The 19,656-nt window shown below is 54.3% G+C and overlaps 2 protein-coding genes and 1 non-coding gene across 8 annotated transcripts; all 3 read right to left on the bottom strand.

Annotated features, from left to right (window-relative positions):
* Window positions 1–481: 481 nt before the first annotated feature.
* Dapk3 (death-associated protein kinase 3) lies at window positions 482–10,692 on the bottom strand. Of its 6 annotated transcripts, none has more exons than NM_001190474.1 (9): window positions 10,583–10,672; window positions 9,604–9,703; window positions 3,380–3,740; window positions 3,168–3,297; window positions 3,033–3,081; window positions 2,611–2,637; window positions 1,768–1,920; window positions 1,337–1,382; window positions 482–1,253 (listed from the first exon to the last, which is right to left on the bottom strand). In NM_001190474.1, exons 1-9 carry the CDS (start codon window positions 10,593–10,595, stop codon window positions 735–737), a joined length of 1,398 nt encoding a protein of 465 aa, NP_001177403.2. In that variant the 5' UTR covers window positions 10,596–10,672; the 3' UTR covers window positions 482–734. The 6 variants fall into 6 exon arrangements, with proteins under 6 accessions (NP_001177403.2, NP_001177402.1, NP_031854.1 ...); NM_001190473.1 differs by lacking the exon at window positions 10,583–10,672 and adding an exon at window positions 10,379–10,416; XM_006513195.3 differs by lacking the exon at window positions 10,583–10,672 and adding an exon at window positions 10,260–10,380 and having other exon boundaries at window positions 675–1,253.
* A 477-nt stretch (window positions 10,693–11,169) lies between these two features.
* On the bottom strand, window positions 11,170–17,048 carry Eef2 (eukaryotic translation elongation factor 2). The gene is made up of 14 exons (NM_007907.2): window positions 16,950–17,048; window positions 15,800–16,014; window positions 15,445–15,626; window positions 14,787–14,998; window positions 14,420–14,598; window positions 14,228–14,333; window positions 13,883–14,135; window positions 13,602–13,797; window positions 13,268–13,526; window positions 13,007–13,114; window positions 12,522–12,875; window positions 12,269–12,451; window positions 12,054–12,186; window positions 11,170–11,790 (listed from the first exon to the last, which is right to left on the bottom strand). Exons 1-14 carry the CDS (start codon window positions 16,950–16,952, stop codon window positions 11,597–11,599), a joined length of 2,577 nt encoding a protein of 858 aa, NP_031933.1. The 5' UTR covers window positions 16,953–17,048; the 3' UTR covers window positions 11,170–11,596.
* Snord37 (small nucleolar RNA, C/D box 37) lies at window positions 14,666–14,718 on the bottom strand. The gene has a single exon (NR_028549.1). It is a non-coding gene; the product is annotated as a small nucleolar RNA, C/D box 37 (small nucleolar RNA).
* Window positions 17,049–19,656: the final 2,608 nt, after the last annotated feature.

The raw sequence follows: 19,656 nt of genomic DNA, 5'->3' as shown, positions 1-19,656 counted from the left end.
TGAGATGGGTTTTTAGGTGTAGTCCTGGAACTCACTCTGTAGACCAGGATGACCTTGAATTCACAAATCCGGATCCCCAGGCCTTTGCCATCCCACATGGCTTCTCTATGAGCTTGTGTCTGTGCATCATGTGCACGCCCCATGCCCATAGACAGCGGAAGGTGTTGGATCCCAGAATCTTGACCTACAGGTGGTTAAGCTGCCATAGGGTGTGGGACTCAGAGAGGGCAGCCAGCATTCAGACTTTGGAACCTGGCCTGGCTCTCTCCTGCCGCCTCACAGTGGCTGTGCACACGACAGCATCTGAATGCCGCAGACCCCGTTACTGCTCATTATACAAACTGACCCAGAGCCCCAGGGACAGATCAGGCAGGACTCAGCTGTCACAAACTGCCTCGGCCTCCACGAGTTGGGATGACAGGTGCATATCCTCTAAGTGTCCTCCAGGTCTCCCCACACCCCCGCAGTGTGTCCTTTTCGGAGCTGTGTGATACTGCGGGTCCCCACTGAGATTCAGCTTTACCAATTGAGCCTTGCACGTCTCTATGTGAACTGTGGGTGACACCACCCTTGGTGTGTGGTGTGGCAGAGCCATAATCTCTTCGGCGGCGTAGGAGAGCACCTATCGTGGGGTTGCTCGCTCCCACCCTCCCTGCGGGGCGTGGGAGACAGGCGACAGTACGTGGAAAGCAGCTTTATTCTGGGGGTGGGTCGGGGTCTGGGGGTGCCGCAGCCTAGCGCACGCCGCACTCAGCCTGCAGCCGTTCCTGCTCCAGCGCACGCACCAGGTCGCGCACGAATTGCACCTCAGCGGCCACCTGAGCGGCTAGCGCGTCGTAACGGTTCTCCAGGCGACACAGGCGACGCTTCAGGCCCCCGGCACCCAACAGCGCCGCCCGCGCCTCCTCCTGCGCGCGCGTGCGCAGAGCCTCGGTGCGCCCCAGCTCCGTGCGCAGGCGTCGCAGGTCGCGCCCTAGCCCTGCGCTCCCGTCGCGGCAGCGCGCCTCCCGCTGCTCGGCGGCCGCGCGCAGCGCACACACGCGCTCCCGGCACTGGCGCCTGCCTCGCTGCAGCTCGCGCAGCCCCTGCTCTGCCGCCGCCACGTCCTCCAGCACGCGTGAGAAGCGCTCGAAGCTGGCGTAGCTCGTGTTGCGCGGCATGCTCGAGTGGGACTTGAGGCTGTACTCGCGCAGGCGCGCGGCGCGCAGCCGCCGTCGCTCTGGCTTCCGGGCGCCGTCCTCGCGCCTGCGCACCTGTGAAGAGCAGAGCTGCGGCAGGGGCCCACGTCTACAGCCCTCCCTCCCCGGAGCTCGATCCCGGGGTCCAGAAGCCTCACCTTGATCCAGGAATGCTCCAGGCTCTGTGCGATGGTCATCCTCCTCCTGCGGGATGGGAGGGTCAGCCCTCTGGTCACTCCACCCAAGGGACCCCGCATGACCCCCATCAAGGCAACCATGTCAGGTGACCCCACAATGACCCAAGTCTTCCACAAGTGTCCTATCCCAGTGTATGGAGAAGCCACACAAGCTGTAGCCCTATCAACCCTAAAGCCCCTGCCGCCCCGCCTGGGGAATGGGAGTAGACTTGCTCTACCACTCTGGTGAGGTTCTAAGAGCTGTGGTTACTTGTGTAGGGTTTTAAGATTTGTAGTCACTTTTGCCCAGAGGTCCTGGCTCAGTTGGCCATGTCTCAAAAATACAACAAAAAAGACCCCGAAAATAAAACTGGTGTGGCCAGCCACTGAGGCTGCCACCATGGGCCGCCTACTTGGGGTCTTTGACCAGCAGCCTGCGGATGAAGTCCTTGGCCAGCTCGCTGGTGCTGCTGAAGTATTCCTCATCAAAGTCATAGTTCACTGCTGAGATGTTCGTCAGCGTCTCCTGCTTGGTCTCGCCCAGGAATGGGGACGCTCCGCTCAGGCTGCAGAGAGACAGGGCGCATGGCAAGCCAGAGAGGGAGTCACTGAAGGGGGCTGACACCCCATACCCTCCCACTGGTTTTCTGGGAATAGGGACCTCAAGTGAGAGTCTGCCTGCTTTAGACGGGCCTGTAGGGTACTGACGACTGATGTGAGTGGGCTGTGGCCACTGTGAGCGATGCCAGCGGAGAGAACAAGCCCGCCCATAAAAACCGGCAGGCTGAGCAGGCCAGGAAGCAGTGTCCCGCCACAGTTCCTGCCTCTGCTCTCGCTTCTGCCCTGACTTCCTCCAATGTGACTGTGGTAGGAATGACCAAATCCTTTCCTCCCCAAGGTGGGTTTGGTCTTATCACAATAGAAGGCATACTGGGATATCTCCCCATATTCCTGACTCTTTAGGACACTGGCTCCCTTGAGAAGGGAAATATCTCCAGGGAAGGGAGTGGGCAAACCCTAGAACAGGGTCAACAATCCTTATTGAGGAGCTGAGATTAAGCCATGGCCTAGAATCCCTCAGTGAGGGTGTGGTCGGGGGTGGGGTCTAGAACCCACAGTGGGGGCGCTAGGGGTGTGGCCAGAGGTAGAGCCAGTGTTCCTTCCCTAGCTATCTCCCAGTGCATTAGTAGCGGTCCCAGCCCTGATCCTGGCCTCTAGCAGGTACAGTCTTAGTTAGGCCCCTCTCAGGCACTCACAGGATGTAGGTGATGACGCCAATGCTCCTGTAGGGGGCAGAAAAGACCGGTCAGAATGGCCGTGGCAGCTCCACACCCAGGGTATAGGGCCCCACTCTACAGAGTGTGGTCAGTGTCAGTGACAGGGTCTCCTGAGCATCTGGGCTAAAGCCAGGACAGTAGAACCTCAGGACCCTCTGTCTGGCGGCAGCGAGCTCCTGGGTCCCGTGTGACTGAGCAGAGCCTATGCAGGCTATGATAGGTTGGGGTCTGAGCAGGGGGCCTCAGCCCTTCCATGCTGCTGTCTAGTGCCCACACCCTCACCAGCTGTCTAAGGCCTTCAGGTTGGGTGCAGTTAGGAGAGAATAAAGGAGCACGGGGAGAATAGGGGAGCACGGGGAGTATGGAGAGAACGGGCCAGGGCCACCGCTGAGCCCACTCACCACATGTCAGCCTCCAAGCCAAGTGGCTCATAGTTCACGATCTCGGGGGCTGTGGGAGACAGGATTGTTGGGGCAGGTGAGGCTGTGGCTGTGCAGGACCTACCCTCCTGGGCAGTGCCCACACCTGCCCCTCACCGACAAACTCGGGTGTGCCAAAGATGTTCTTGAACTCGCTGCCAGCCTCGATCCTGTGCGCGATGCCAAAGTCGATGAGCTTAATGCGGGGGCTGGCTGCGTGCTTGTCCAGCAACATGATGTTCTCGGGCTGCGGGACAGCATTGGGTGTTGACTCGTGGTTACCCCTGCCCCGCCCTCCCCGCGCGCCCACGCACACAAACGTGCGCCACCTTCAGGTCAAAGTGTGCGATGCGCTTGGAGTGCAGGTAGTGGACACCGTCTAGGATTTGTTTGAGGAACTGCGTGGCCTCATCCTCCGTCAATGACTCCTTCTCGGCCAGGAAGTCGAAAAGCTCGCCACCGGACACCAGCTCCAGGATCAGCACCACATCTGTCTTGTTCTCGAACACGTCATGCAGTGTTATGATGTTGGGGTGGCGGATCTCGCGCAGGATGCTCACCTCGCGTTCGATCTCCTCCCGGCTCACACCGCGCCGGCTGGATGGCAGGCGCCGCTTCTTGATGAACTTGGCTGCATACTCCATGCCCGTGCCCTTCTGCTGGCACTTGCGCACGATGGCAAATTGGCCACTGCAGGGGAGGAGACAGCTAAGCACCGCAGACCCGGAGGAAGCCAGGACTCTGTACCCAGCCTCTATGCGTTTGTACCACAGGTTTCCCAAAACAGCAGATCCGCTCAAAGAGCCAAATGATTGACACTTTGGGGATGGCTTGGGGGAAGAGAGGGCTGATGGGGACCCAAGGAAAGTCAGGTATGGTTAACTCCAGTGCTGGGGGAGAGAAGGAAGTCCCTGACCAAGGAGTCCAGCAGCCTTGGCAAGCTCCAGGTTCAGTGAGACACCCTGTCTGCAAAAAAAAACAAGGTGAGCCGGGCGTGGTGGCGCACGCCTTTAATCCCAGCACTCGGGAGGCAGAGGCAGTCGGATTTCTGAGTTCGAGGCCAGCCTGGTCTACAGAACGAGTGCCAGGACAGCCAGGGCTACACAGAGAAACCCTGTCTCAAAAAACCAAAAAAAAAAAAAAAAAAAAAAAAAACAAGGTGACATAAAAATGGTATCCCTTGGGCTGGAGAGATGGCTTAGTGGGTAAAGCACTGACTGCTCTTCCAAAGGTCCTGAGTTCAAATCCCAGCAACCACATGATGGCTCACAACTGTCTGTAACAGCTACAGTGTACTCATATACATAAAATAAATAAATCTAAAAAAAAAAGAAGGTATCGCTCAGTCAGGTGTGGTGACCACGTCTTTAATACAGGAGCAGAGGCAGGAACATCTCAATTCAAGCCCAGGGCCATGTAGTCTAAAATGAAACCTACCCTATAGAGCAAAGCTCCTGAAAACAGCAAACATCTCAGCAGTTTCAGGAAGTCCCTGAAGCTGACCAGATGCACTGCCCCTCCCAATATAAAACATACACCCCCCCAGAAAGGAAAAAAAAAACACATAAGCAGTAAGGACTCTGATTGACTCAGAGCAGCCAGGCTGCCTGGGAGAGGATCAGGGGAACTGAACCACCCCAAGAGGAAGATAACCATGGTGTAGTTGCCCATAGACTGTGCAGTTTGCTCCAGGGTTCCAGGTTTCTGAGCTGTCACCCATGCTGGGGTGGGCCTTGGCTGTCTGAGTCATTTCTCCTCCTAAAATTTCCCACTGGACTTTGGTGGTGTCTTGCTTTGGTCTGTTATTGGCTCCCTATGTGGAGCCCAGGAATAGAGCTGCACACCACCAGTTTAAGCTACAAGACTTCTCGTCTCAACAGCCAAACCTTACCACATAACCCAGGTTAGCGTTGAATTTAGTAGCCTCAGCCTCCTGAGGGCTGGCAAGGTGGTGGCTGTAATCACACAAGTTAGTTTGTAACAAATTACCTTTGACCTGTTGGTTCTTTTGTTTTTAGAATGAGACAAAGAGTCTGGCCAGGCTGGCCTCAGCTTCTGAGCCCACGTTCTCACAGCAGCTGGGACAGCAGCATGCTTTCCCAGAACCTCAAAACATAAATGTTTGGGCTGAAGCCGGGCGTGGTGGCCCACGCCTTTAATCCCAGCACTCGGGAGGCAGAGGCAGGCGGATTTCTGAGTTCGAGGCCAGCCTGGTCTACAGAGTGAGTTTCAGGACAGCCAGGGCTACACAGAGAAACCCTGTCTCGAAAAACCAAAAAAAAAAAAAAAAAAAAAAAAGATGTTTGGGCTGGAGAGATGGCTCCGAGGTTAAGAGCACTGGCTGCTCTTCCAGAGGTCCTGAGTTCAATCCCCAGCAACCACACGGCTCCTAACTGGGATCTGATGCCCTCTTCTAGGATGTAGGCATACATGTAGGCAGAATACTGTATACATAATAAGTGAATCTTTGAATAAACAACCCATAAATGTTTTGGGAACAGAGCATGCCTATCATCATAGTACTAGAGAGGCGGAGGCAGGAGGATCAGAATTTCAAGGTCATCCTTGGCTACACAGGGAGTTTGAAACTACAACATGGAGATGGTGAGACCGCTCCGTGGATGAAAGCAGCAGCACAGACACGCACGCCTGGCCTACACAGACAGGAGGATCGCTCTGAGTTTAAAGCCAGCCTGCTCTACATATCAAGGTCCAGTAAAACCAGTATTACCAAACAAAAACAAAATAGTAACAAACAATAACAAAATAGTAACAAAACAAAAATCAAAATAATAATACCAACCAACTGAAAGAATCCGTGTGGCTACTCCTGCAAACCTGTGTATCTTAGGAGAGGATTTGGTGGTGTGCAGCCACCCACAGTGGGTAGACCAAGGGCACGTGGGGGAAAAAGGCCTGGGCAGCACCTGTAGAGCCTGTCCTGCACCGGGACCTGTGTCTATCCACTGTATAAGCATCAAAGGTGCCAGGAGGGAGCTGGGGGAAGAGAGCCACCAGACAGTCCCAGGACTCAAGCAACCCAATGGCTCACTCATCAGGTCCCCTCAACAGATACAGCAACAGTCCCACAGAGTCACCACCCCGACAGCAGACTGACTCCAGCTGCTCACTGGGGAGGTGAGGGTCATGGAGGAGAGGCCAGAGTGACATGGCCTCCTCCAAGGGGTGCTAACCTGGCAGAAACGCACGCAAGAGCTTCATCTATGCAATGGCCCTGTGAGGCAAGTGCCACCACCATCCCCACCTCAGCCAGGGACAGCATTCGGCCCCCGCCACATGGAGTGAGGGACACAGAGCTGGAGCTTCACCATAGGCAGGCAGGTGCCCCTAAGTGCCCAGTACCTGGTTCTGGCCTATGATGTTCCAATGCTGGGGTGAGCGTCGCACACTTGCACCCAGCTCAAGGACTCGGCTCAAAGCCCACACGACCACCAAGAGCCCAGGGGAGGGCGCATCTCAGCTTCCAGCACAGTGATGGGTGCCAACCTGAGTCAGCCCACACTTGTGCTGGGACCGTGTCCATCCTGTCTGTCTGCCCACCTCTGCCAGGAATGATGCATGCATATGTGTGCGCAGCAGCCTCAGGACTTGTGTGAAGGTCAGAGGGTGGCCTGCAGGTCCCAGGTGCACATTCAAGGCTACTCAAGGGTGGGTACAGCTGGCAGAGCAGAGGGCAAGGGAAGGGTAGAGCCATGCACGGCAGGTTCCAAGCAGCCCCTCAGCTGCTTGTCGTCATTCACACTGTTAGCTCGCTGGTCCACTATGCTGGAGCTCCAAGGCCTCTCTCTCCATGGCAGGACCCATGGGTGTATTTTGGTCTCTATTGCTGGGACAAAAGCTAAAGGCTTTCCATTTGTAGAGTGAATATTTTACACTGAGCTATCATCAGATTTGTCCTTCTGGCAGGAACTCATGTAGCCCAGGCTGGCCTTGAATTCACTCCCTGTGTAGCTAAGGATGGCCCTGAATTCCAGGTTCTCCTGTATCTACCTACTCGTTGCTGGGACAGCAGCCATGCCCACCATGCCTGCTCACTTGGCCAATTAAAAACAAGGACTCTGGAGCTGGACAGAAGTTAAGGAATGACAGACATAGGACAGAGCCCTGAGTTCACCTGCTTGTGCACCTGGGACCCGTAAGCCACCCTTTGACCTCTACACAAATGCTGTGGCTGCTACACACACATACAATAAATGTCTCTTAAAAATTAACAAGGTTGGACTTGCAAACTTTTTTTTTTTTTTTTTTTTTTTGGTTTTTTGAGACAGGGTTTCTCTGTGTAGCTCTGGCTGTCCTGGAACTCACTTTGTAGACCAGGCTGGCCTCGAACTCAGAAATCCGCCTGCCTCTGCCTCCCAAGTGCTGGGATTAAAGGCATGCGCCACCACGCCCGGCTACTTGCAAACTTTATATGCCCCAGTACAGGGGAACGCCAGGGCCAAAAAGGGGGAGTGGGTGGGTAGGGGAGTGGGGGTGGGTGGGTATGGGGGACTTTTGGTATAGCATTGGAAATGTAAATGAGCTAAATACCTAATAAAAAATGGAAAAAAAAATTAACAAGGGCTGGAGAAATTGCTCCTGACTTAGGAGCACTGACTGCTCTTCTGGAGGTCCTGAGTTCAAATCCCAGCAACCACATGGTAGCTCACAACCATTTGCGATGTGATCGAATGCTGTCTTCTGATGTGTCTGAAGACAGCTACAGTGTACTTACATATATAATAAGTAAATAAATCTTAAAAAAAAAAACAAATAGCCCGGCAGTGGTGGCGCACGCCTTTGATCCCAGCACTTGGGAGGCAGAGGCGGGAGAGGTGGCTGAGTGGTTACAAGCACTGACTGCCCTTGTTGGTTCACAGCCATCTGTATTGAGAGCTGGAGCCCTCTTCTGGCACGCAAGCATCCATGCAGCAGAACACTGTATTCATAATAAGTCAAAATAGAAATTAAAAAAATAAAAACAGAGATCCAGGCAGCAAGTGTACAGAGTGGCAGGCCTGGGGCCTGGGTCCACCTACCCCAACACCATAAACACTTTATGTAAATTACACAGGGTGCCATGCATGGGTTATGCACAAATACATCCTCATTTGCTAGATGAGCATCAATGCCTGTGAGGAGCTCAGGATCCTGGACCCACCCTCAGAGTGTTGACTACGTAAGGGCTAAATTGTCCATACTTACCTGTCAGGGTGAGTTGGTGTGTGGTATGTGAGAAGGCCTCTGTGTTTCTTTCTGTGTTTTTACAAGTTTTGCTCACAGAGACCAGTGGGAGTGTCAGACTCCTGGAGCTGGAGTCACAGGTGGTTGTGAGCCTCCATGTGGTTGCTGGGAATCGAACCTAGGACTTCTGCAAGAGCAGCTGGTGCTGTAATCACTGAGCCGCCTCTCCAGTGTCCCATCTTATGTTTCAGTCTGAGTCTCACATCCCTGGCACGAGATGTCCCTACTTCCCTAGCAGTAGGCTCATAGATGTGACCAGCACATGACAGGAACATCGCTGAAGCCCTACTGGGATGGCAGCCGGGAGGTTCTCAGGGGTGGGGGCTGGGGTGGGGAACTCCAGAAGGAAGTGGTTCAGGGTCCCTAGGCAGGAAAACTCCTCCTCAGCCTGCCTAGTACTGGGAAGGTTATTTACATTCCATGGGGATGACATCATAGGGCGGGCCTTGATGCCCCCAGAAGGCTGGCCCAGAACTCACCAAATAAGGTCTGAAGCCCCTTAGAAAGAGGAAGGGCCTGGCATGAGGAGGTGGGAGGGGGAAGAGGGAGGGGGCTCCAAAGCACGGACAGGCATGAGAGCTAGCCTAGAAAGAGAATCTGGCTTTCTCAAGAAACACCAAACAGAAAACGGTGTCCTGAACCATCCCGGCACTGGGGAGACACCAGTATAAAAGCATCCATGTACAGAACTCAAGAAAGGCAGACCCAGCAAGTCGTAAAACAGCCTGTGCAGTGTGGTGGGACATCACCCAGGGCTGCCAAGGACTCCCTGAGCTCAGTCCCTGGAACTGGCTCGCATGGGAGAGGAGAGCACAGACTCCAGGAAGCTGTGCTGTGACTAAGACACATATGCACACAAAATATAGTAATTACATAAAAGAAGTTCAAGGCCAATCTGGGGGACATGAGAGCCTGCCTTTAAAAAACCAAAATCAAAATCAGCCAAGGCCAGGGTGGTGGTGCAATCCTTTAGCTCCAGCACTTGGGAAGCAGAGGCAGGAGGATCTCTGTGATGAGCAAGTTCCAGACCAGCCAGGAGTACATAGTAAGACTCTGTCTCATGGGGGAAAAGAAGAAACCGAGCTGAGAACAATCCCATAGCAGACAATGCTCCGAGGCACTGTCCCCGGCTCAGGGGCAGCAGCTACAGGTCTCTGTGTCTCTCTCCACAGAGGACACGAGAGAAAAGGAACTCAGGTTCCCTGTCATCTGGGAACCTGAAGTCTGGCGTGGTACCACCAGAAAACTCTGTGGCCACTGCTTCAAGACACTGAGGAGAGGAAGGGCACCCACCTCCCACGCCACTCACCTGCCAAGCTCCTCTCCCATCTCATAATGGTCCTCAACATCCTCTTGCCTGAATGTGGACATGGCGGCTGGCCTTCTGAAGGATTCTGGGGACACAGGAGCTGGAGGGACAGAGGAAACAGGAAATGTTTATCACGGATCCGACTTCTCCCAAGAGGCTTCCCCAGCATATGTGACACACAATGCCCCTGCCCCAGATTTTCTTTGGTCATCTACAGCCTCTACCCACAATTTGGTCATGGTAGAGCAAACCTGACACCCCACACTGGGGAGCGGAGGGCTGCACGGCTACGAGTTCAAGAGCATACTCAAATACTTGGTGAGTTACAAGCCAGCCTGAGTTCCATGAGACCAGCTCAAGTGACTGGAGAGATGGCTGAGACGGTAAGAGTGGGTGCTGTACTTGCACAGTCTCCAAGTTCAGTTTCCAGTGCTCACTAGTATCTCTAACTCCCAGGCCTGATGACCTCTAACGCTCTCTTCAGGAACCTCAGGTACCTGCGGGCACTGTGACACCCCTCTCAGAAACAAGCATAGATATAACTAAAAGAAGCGGAACAACATCTCTCAAGCAGTATATATATATATATATATATATATATATATATATATATGTACAAAACTATAAAACACAATACAGTGTCAGGTGCCCTTTACCCTAGCACTCAAGAGGCTGAGGCTGGAGGATTAAACAGAGTTCCAAGTCAGCGTGGGGTTCTCTACTCGAAACACTTCCATAGCGTCCGGCTCTTGAAATTCCTACCTAGCTTCCTCACCTGTCAATCATGCCCACCAGCACCCCGGAACTCAGGGGTGTCGCCGGAAACCTGACACATGCGCAGCAGTGTTGCTATTCCTAGAGGTCCACCCCTCGAGATTGGAGAAAGCCATGCCCCTCGCGGGTTCCCTCCCCTCGCTCCCGCCCTCGTCGCGTGTCCCTTGGGTCCCAACACAACGTCCCGGACCCGGCCCATTCGTACCGTCCTCAGCCATCGAGTCCCCGCCCGGTGCCAGCGAGGCCCCCGCGAGAACCTCCGGTACAAATCCTGAGACGGCATCTACGCATGCGCTGACAGCGCAGGGGCACACCTCCGCAAAACCCGAAAACCAGCGCTCATTGGACTACGACTTTAACCGGAAATTGAATGCACACGCTCATTGGTTAGCATCTGACCTCTCAGCGGAAGCGGACGTTGACTAGTGACGTCATCACCCAAGGCTAGGCGAGAGTCCAGTGCTCATTGGCCAGCCTGACAGATTCACAGGAAGGCTCGACACCGCCCTTGTGGAGCACATCATTATTGGGCTCCTGGCTGATGATTGGCTAACGCGAGAGGCTGAAAGCCAATAACCTGGAGCCGGGTATGCGCAGACCAAACCCCTGATGTGCAGGTCTATGGAGTGATTCAAGTTTGTGGAATGGACTGAGGCAGTACTGTGAACTCACAATAAAACCCATTCTGTCGCACGGGGTGCAGTGTGTGTGTTATGTGTGAATCACCGCAGGCCACCTAAGGGTAGCCAGATACCCTGAAAACCAGGAAAGCGTGCGCTGTACAAAACAGAGTTGCGAGCACATGTGGATCAACCACTGTAGTTTATTACTCCAATGATTCATTCCCACAGCCGGGCTGCAAGTCTAAGGCAGGCTGCCTGCCTTCCTGGAGGCACTTACCCCACCTCCCCCTCTGGGGGAACTCCACTTGGCCATGGACCCCAAAAACCTCTGAATGCATTTATTTAGACTTTTGGACATCTGCGCGTTTCCCTCTGAAAATGTTAAGAGCCGTGTCCCGCCCACCCCACAGCCTGCCAGTCCAGCCTGCAGAGAGATTCCCGCTATCTTGTAATTCCGAAATAAATAGAATTGGTAGCAAGTGAGTGCTGAGTGATGTCAGGGTGGCCCCAGCAGCCTCTAGAGGAGCACTGTGGGACAGTCTCAAGGTGTCTTCTGATGGGTGGGCACTGTGCAGCATGTGGCAGTATCAGGCTGCCTACAGTTTGTCCAGGAAGTTGTCCAGCGCTGGGATGCCCTCTTTCAGGCCCTTGCGCTTGCGCGTCTCAGCTACCACTTGGCTGGGGCGGCTGCTGTTGTCAAAAGGATCCCCAGGCAGGATCTGCCAGTGGTCAAACACGCACTGGGGGAAGGCCTGGCCGCCGGTGTTGGATCGCAGATCAGCGGTGAAGCCTAGACAGAAGACAGGAGACTCAGGTGACTTCCCTGGGGGGGTGGGGTGGGGGGGGGACATGCTTAGCTGTCTTGCCACCCCTCCCAGGAGGGATTCCTGGGTCCTTTGTTTTGGTTTCTCTGTGTAGTTTGTAGCTCTGTCTTTCCTGGCACCCTTAAGCAAGCTGGCCGTGATGACAGAAATCTGCTTCTGTTCTGCACCCCGCAGCTATATTACACAGGCCTTGCAGGTTATCTGCAAACCCCAGGGACCAGACACTCACCAAAGGACTCATTGACAGGCAGGTATGCCTTGACCACAAACATGGGGGTACCAGCCACCTGGGACTCCTCAAACACATGGCCACGCTTCCTGTTCAGGACACCGTAGATGCCACCCACCACTTGCTCAGGACACTTCGAGGAAAAAGAGAGAACATGGTGAGCAGTGGGCAGAGGCAGGAGGATAGACAGACACCACCTAAGATACACAAGTTACCTGGATCTCCACCAGATAGATAGGCTCCATGAGGCGGGGCTGTGCGGTCAGCACACTGGCATACAGGCAGCGGCGTGCTGTGGGGATGATCTGGCCACCTCCCCGGTGAATGGCATCAGCATGCAGGGTCACATCATGAACATCAAACCGCACACCACGCATGTTTTCCTCACAGAGAGCGCCCTGTGAAGAGCTGGAAGTTAGACACCAGCAGCCCCTCAGAACACAGGGTCACCAATGCTGAGTCACTTACCTCCTTAGTAGCCCACTGGAAGCCAGCCACCACACTGTCCTTGATCTCATTCAGGTACTGCACACCCTTGGTGATGTCGGTGAGAATGTTGGGGCCAGTGCCATCAGGGCCAAAGCACCAGATCTTGCGGGCTTCAGCAACGTCCCACTCATACTTTTCGGCCAGGTAGCGGGCACGTGCCTTGAGCTCCTGGCGGGCAGACACCTCACCCTTATCGATGTCCTCTGCCAGGCCATCAGGGAAGGGCCTGGCCTTCATGTACAGCCGGTTGTGCTTATTGGGGGACTTGGACAGACACAGCACGTTGGATTCCTCACTGACTGTCTCCCGATATGACACAACAGGGTCAGATTTCTGTGAAAGGGAAACAGACCACAACTGTCAACACTACAGGGCTTCCAGGGGGCCTGCATAGAACCCTCAGCACATGGTGCAGCACCTCAGGCACATAGGCAGAAGGATGAGACGCCCATTCTGGTGCCCACCTTGATGGGGATGCAGGCATGGTCCTCCTCCAGGTCCTTAAGGCAGATCTCCAGGTGCAGCTCACCGGCGCCAGCAATAATATGTTCTCCAGACTCCTCAATGATGCACTGTGGGAACAATGGTCAGCACCCTGCCGTCCTCCCCAGGCATAGGGCTCAGCCCTATGACAACAGCCAATACAGGCCTAGCCTCAGCCCTCCCCTGCTTTTGCCAGGTGTTCCCCCTCTCCAACCACAATAAGCCAAGACCTAGTGGCACACCTGCACCATAGGGTCAGACTTAGCCAGCCGCTTCAGCCCCTCCACCAGCTTGGGCAGGTCAGCTGGGTTCTTGGCCTCCACTGCCACACGGACGACAGGGCTGACGCTGAACTTCATCACGCGCATGTTGTGAGCGTGCTCAAAGGTAGTGATGGTCCCCGTCTTCACAAGGAACTGGTCCACTCCGACCAGCCCCACAATGTTTCCACATGGCACGTCCTCAATCGGCTCCACGTAGCGGCCCATCATCAGAATGGTTCTAGAGGGAGGGCAACTGTCAACAGGGTGCTCCTGGGAAGCAGCCAGGACTCAGGAAAATAAGGCCAGTGCCCACCTCTGGATAGGCTTCAGGTATAGGTCCTCTTTCTTCCCAGGCGTGTAGTTGGGGCCCATGATCCGGACCTTCAGGCCCGTGGACACCACCCCAGAGAACACTCTACCAAAGGCATAGAAGCGGCCTTTGTCAGAGGTTGGCACCATCTTGGAAATGTACATCATAAGTGGGCCTTTGGGGTCGCAGCTCTTAATACCTATGGAAAGTTGGGAAATCGAGTCACCTGGTTGCCAAGGCTGGAGGACCCAAGAGCTAAGCCCAGGAGCCCCTACAGTACATACCCATGGCGGCCTCATCGTCGGGAGGCCCCTCGTATAGCAGCTCACAACGGTACTTCTGTGCAGTGACGGGGGATGGTAAGTGGATGGTGATCATCTGCAGGAGGGCGTCCCCTGCAGGCAGCCAGCGGCGCATCACAGCCTTGAGCAATGGCTTGCCCTCCTTGTCTTTGTCCTCGCTGTCCAGCTTGATGTCCAGCTTCTCGATCAGCTTGGCTGTCTCCTCCTTCCTGAAGTTCATGATGGCGTCGAACACCTGTTTGCACAAGGGAAGCAGATGAGCAAGGCCAGGTCATGGGAGCGACTTCCCAAGGCTGGGAACACAGGCCAGGACCACAGCTTACCCACCTTGAAGATGGGGTCCAGGATGAGCTGGCAGAAGGTGCGGGGAAGTTTTTTCCCATCTGGGCTATTGGCTGACTTACTGAACTTGCCATTGGCCGGATCAAAGTACCTGTAGAGAGCAGTCACATAGTATCGGCAGGCAGGCATTGTCCACAAGTAGCAGGGGTAGAGACAGTCACACAGCCATGTACTCACCGGTCTCCCCACAGCTTCTTCATCATGTCCTCTACTTTCTTGGCACGCTCGGCTGCGCTCAGCTGGCCCTCACCCTTGGCTGCAAACTTGGCCACATACATCTCCGCAAACTGCTTCAGGGTGAAGGCCCAGCCATGCAGGCCAGAACCAAAGCCTACGGTGCCCAGGACGGGGTCAATCTGAGGGAGGAGAGCAGCAGTTAGCCCGGCAAGATGGTCAGCAGCCAGCCCAGCCACAAGCCCACAGTCTCAGACACTGAGTTTCTTCAACAGACATCAGGTCAAAGTGAAGAATTTCCGTCATCATGGTGGGTCAGAGATTCCCAGGGAGCGTGGCCCTGACCGCCCCCCATAGAAGAGCTTCGCACCATGATATTGCCCATGGGCCCACTCTCGCCCTCGCCGTAGGTAGAGATGATGACGTTGACGTTCTCCACGATGCGCTGGAAGGTCTGGTAGAGCTCCTCGGGCTCCAGCTGCAGCTCCAGCAGGGCCCGGTCCATCTTGTTCATCATCAGGACGGGCTTGATGCGTTCAGCGATGGCCTGGCGCAGCACAGTTTCTGTCTGCACACACACGCCTGAGGACAGGGTGAAAAGGACTAAGTGTTTACCCTTAACTCTCAAGTACTCTAAACCACTGACAGTTCAAGGCCTGAAGACCACGTATGTTTTGTCTGTGAAATGTACACAAGCACTCTCCAAGGTACACGGTATGGATGCCCAGGCGCTAAATCTCCAAGTGTGTCCAGTGTACCAGGCCCTATGCCACTCAGCCCCTCCCACCTCCAGAGACCCATGCACCTCTGCCTCAGAGCACTGAAATTATAGGAAACTGGCCCCACACTTAGGTGGACTTCACAATCTCCCTGCCCTGACATGGGGACTGGCACATACAATTTCAAATTAGAGCAGAATTCATCCTTGCCTTAAAATGAATATGATTTCAATTTACACCCCCAAAAATGTGGTACTGGGCCATGAAAACACCAGCAACTGTCTGTTACAGCTCCCACCCAAGGCTTACCAGACACACAGTCCACCACCACCAGAGCTCCATCGGTGACACGCAAGGCAGCTGTCACCTCTGAAGAGAAGTCCACATGGCCTGGAGAGTCGATGAGGTTGATGAGGAAGCCCGAGCCATCCTTGCTCTGCTTAATGAAGTTCAGGTCGTTCTCAGAGAGCTCGTAGAAGAGGGAGATGGCGCTACGGAGAGGAAGAGGTCAACAGTCCATTCAGCATCTGACCAAGGCAGGCTAGGCAGCACACACAAGCATGTCACAGAGAGGACCCTAAACACGCCACTATTTGTCCACTGGCAGCAAACACACCCGAGTGACACCCAGAGCACAACCCCTCGGGGCTGTCCCCTCACTCACGTGGATTTGATTGTGATGCAGCGCTCCTGCTCATCCTTGCGAGTGTCAGTGAAGCGCGTCTCCCCAGCTCGGGCAGAGGCAATGATGCCAGCCTTGCACACAAGGGAGTCGGTCAGCGTGGACTTGCCGTGGTCCACATGGGCGATGACTGACATGTTCCGGATGTTGGCTTTCTTGTCCATGATGGCACGGATCTGATCTACTGTGAAGTTCACCTGTGGTGGGGGGATGGGCAGCCAGGCTGATTCTGGGAACCCAACTTGGCAGGCATCGGTGGGTCAATAGCACCCCACAGCAGGGGCAGGAACCAGATGTCGGCCCAAGATTGGAGCTGAGCTCACAGTGTGACTCAAACGTACAACCCAGGACCTCTGAAATAAGCATCAAAAGTTCACAGATGTGTCCACAGCTCTAAACAAACGCCGAAACCGACAACTGCGACACTTAAGAGCAAGCCTGTGCTAGAAGACCCTATCTTGAGGCTCAAGTCACATAACCTCAGCACAAGAATTCAAAGCCAAGGTGCACGGCCACCTCGGCACTGCAAAGATGCCGGATTGATTGGGACCAAAGCACGAAAAAACCTCCTCTGCTACACACACCTCTTCCCCAAACCACTGGGTGCTGTGCGCCAAGGTCAAAGCCCGGATCAAAGGCCACAATGCGCCACTAGGCCCAGTGAGCCACTTTCTTAGATTATGGGGACCGGTGCTCACGTGTGAACTCAGATAGAAAACAGAGACGGGGGCTACCGGAAAGGGCCCGGAAGGCGTTCAGCCCACTGGAGGTGTCCAAGGAAGCCAGCCCTACAGGCTGTCACCTCCCGAGGACACCCTCCGCCCGTCACCAGGGGCGCGGGGACGGCGCTTTGCCCGCTGCCACATCACCAAGCACAACCCCTCCCGCAGTCACCCCGGCGGCCGCGGGGAGTTGAAGGACTTCAAGAAAACACCCCGACCTCGGCAGTTGACACTCCCAAGGCCCTCAGGGACGCGCAGATATGGCGCCGCGGCCCGACCACGTCCTGCCGCCCGGGCCAGGGCAGCCATGTCTCTTCCTCCCGTCCCTCTCAGCGTCCCGCTACAGCCACGTCCCGCTGCCCCAGAGATTCGTCTCGGTCCCCGAGTCTAGCGGAGCCGAGGAGACTCACCATGGTGGCGGATGGCGACGGATTCTCAGAGTCAGAGGTGAACAGGGAAGCGCGCCGACGATGGCGGCGGCTGCGGCGGAAGAGACCGCTGACGTCAACGCCCGGCCTTTTATAGGTCGACGCCGGTTGGGTGCGTCACGTGACGGCGCCGGGTGCTCGTCCGGCCGGGTTGGCTAGGAGCCAGCTGTGGACGGGTCTGCGCATGCACAGAGCGCGGTCTTTGGGACTTAACACTTGAACTGCCGTGGGAGTGGCTGCGGCGCGGCCGGGGCGTGGCTAGCTCAGTCTCTGGACCCTGGGCCAAGATCCACGGATGGGTTTTTAAACATAGATTCCTCAGAACACAGTTGCTTACAACATGATTCTTGAAAACCTTGTAGGTCAATAGGAAAAAGACTTTGAAATTCGGACCGGTCAGTGGGTTGTGCCAAAGTTCAATTTCCTGGGTTTGAGACTGTTATGTAATTTGACACCTCTGGGAAAAGCTGGAGAAAGGGACCCTTGAGGCCACAGATTTATTTCTGCAAAACCTTGCTTGTATTTTTATTACACTTTTTCGTTTGTTTGTTTTGGAAACAAGGTCTTTGGATGCAGCCCAGGACCGCACCAAATCATGAAGATCTGCCTTAATCTACTGCGTCAGTGCTCGGACTAAAAGACTGTGCCAACACACCACGCTCTCATGAAACTTTTTTTGTCCGGAGACAGGATCTCGATAGAACAGGCTGGCCCTCAACTGGGTTGGCTGTAGAGGTTGTCCTTGAATTCCTGATCCTCCTGCGGGCAAAAATGCAACAATTATGATAAAACCAAAACAAAAGGCAGACAGTAGTGGTGCACGCCTTTAATCCCAGCATTTAGAAGGCAAAGACAGGAGATCTTTGTTCAAGGCTAACCTGGTCTACAGAGTGAGTTCCATGACAGACAAGGCTAAATCAAGAAACCCTATCTTAAAAACAAACAAAAAGGCGGGGCGTTGGTGGTGCATGCCTTTAATCCCAGCAGAGACAGAGGCAGGCCAATTTCTGAGTTCGAGGCCAGGCTGGTCTACAGAGTGAGTTCCAGGACAGCCAGGGCTACACAGAGAAACCCTGTCTCAAAAAAAAAAAAAAAAAAAAAAAAAAAAAAAAAAAAAACGAAACAAAACAAAAAAACAACAAAAAAGATAGATAGATCAGCACGTGGAGCTAGGCGGGTGGCAGCCAGCTGTCATTCCAGGACTTGGCAGATGGAGGCAGGGTCTGATCTCTGCAGGGAGATCAGGAATTCAAGGCCATCCTTCCTTAACTTACACAGTGAATTCTAATGACATCCTGGGCTACAGGAGACCTTGTTTCAAAAACAAAACATTGCCAAACCTGTCCTTTCTTGGATTTTGTCACTTGTCTCCTAAATTTTTGCACATTTAGACAAGGTTTCATTCAGTAGCCCATAACTCGTAGCCTTGGCTCCAGCCACTATCTGAACAAAGCAAAGAGAAAGTGTGTTTTTCAAGAGAGCCCTCGATGCTGACAGTGCCGCGTGTGTCCAGCAGGAGGCATCGCAGGACCGTGAGCATGGCTGTCCCCGCCTGACCCTGGGTGCGCAGCCTTCTGCACACAATAGATGCTCATTGTTTCTGCGTTCAACTCGTGCAGACGACCCCACCCCACCCCCCGCCCCAGAAACCTTGTTACGAGCTTCCTCCGTTAAAGCGAGGGACACATTTTACCCTTCCAGGCTGGGAGGGACAGGAGGGGAGGTGTCCCAGCCTAAAATAAGTATAAATTAAGCAATGCGGTTTGCGAATCTTGGCTCTAAAGTTAACCGGCATCTGCCTCTACCGCTGAGAGGACGCCGAGGCCAGTGACAAGAATCGTGTCTATTTATTGGCAGGGGCGCAGAGCCACCCAAGGAGTGGCAGTCTCAAGAACTAAGGACCACCTACACCTGGGTACGTGACTGCATTCCAGTCAGGGTTTCCCCGGCCAGCGCATGCGCCCTATGGTCGGGAATTTTGCATCCCGATGGTTGGAAGGATCCATTTTCTTGAAGAGCAGATTGTTCCCTGAAGTGAGTGTCAGAGACTCTTAACAGCTCATTCTAGGGAGAATGGGGTCTTTGCAACCAGACAGGGCAAATGTTATCAGAGATTCAGTCTGCTGGGGCTGGGGCCAGGATATAGAGCATTTTCCTAGCAGAGGAGAAGCCCTGATTTCCACCCCACAGCCACATAAACTAGCGTTGGCAGTGCATGCCTCTTATCCCACCAGCGGGAGACTGGAGGAACAGAAGCACAAGATTATCCTCAGCTACATGAGTTCAAGGCCAGCCTGGGCTACACAGAGAATTTGTTTCAAAGACTAAAGAGGAGGTTGAAAAGCCAGGCAGTGGCAGGCACATGCCTTCAGTCTCAGAAAAATAAATGAATAAATAAAGGGGACTGGGGATGGAGGTGGCTAGACTAGCCTGTTATTCCAAAGTGTTCAGAGATAAACAACTGTGGGAAATTCATAGTCAACCCTGACTTCCCAGAAGGTCTCTCAAACTGAAAACTGAGTTCCCTGGGGGAAAGTGTGTGCTTTGCAAGCCTGACACCCTCAGAGTGACCAAAGCCATGGTGGAAAGACAGCACCACTCCAGGAACTTCTCTAACCCACATGTGTGTGTGTGGGGGGGGGGGGCACAGACATCATGCACACATTAATAATAAAGAAAACATTCATCG

The sequence above is a fragment of the Mus musculus genome, chromosome 10 (assembly GCF_000001635.26).
Source record: "Mus musculus strain C57BL/6J chromosome 10, GRCm38.p6 C57BL/6J".
Taxonomy (NCBI): domain Eukaryota; kingdom Metazoa; phylum Chordata; class Mammalia; order Rodentia; family Muridae; genus Mus; species Mus musculus.
Note: the sequence above shows the minus strand (reverse complement) of the source record. Positions and strands in the feature narration are given on the sequence as shown.

Excerpts from the sequence above, each read along its gene's own strand:
- Eef2 (NM_007907.2), bottom strand. Across the intron at positions 15,627-15,799 it reads TGCATCACAATCAAATCCAC|CGCCATCTCCCTCTTCTACG; the intron begins GTGAGTGAGGGG and ends TCCTCTCCGTAG. Across the intron at positions 13,115-13,267 it reads AGTCTGACCCTATGGTGCAG|TGCATCATTGAGGAGTCTGG; the intron begins GTGTGCCACTAG and ends TTGTTCCCACAG.
- Dapk3 (NM_001190474.1), bottom strand. Across the intron at positions 2,638-3,032 it reads GGCTTGGAGGCTGACATGTG|GAGCATTGGCGTCATCACCT; the intron begins GTGAGTGGGCTC and ends TGCCCCCTACAG. Across the intron at positions 1,921-2,610 it reads GGCGTCATCACCTACATCCT|CCTGAGCGGAGCGTCCCCAT; the intron begins GTGAGTGCCTGA and ends GTCTCTCTGCAG.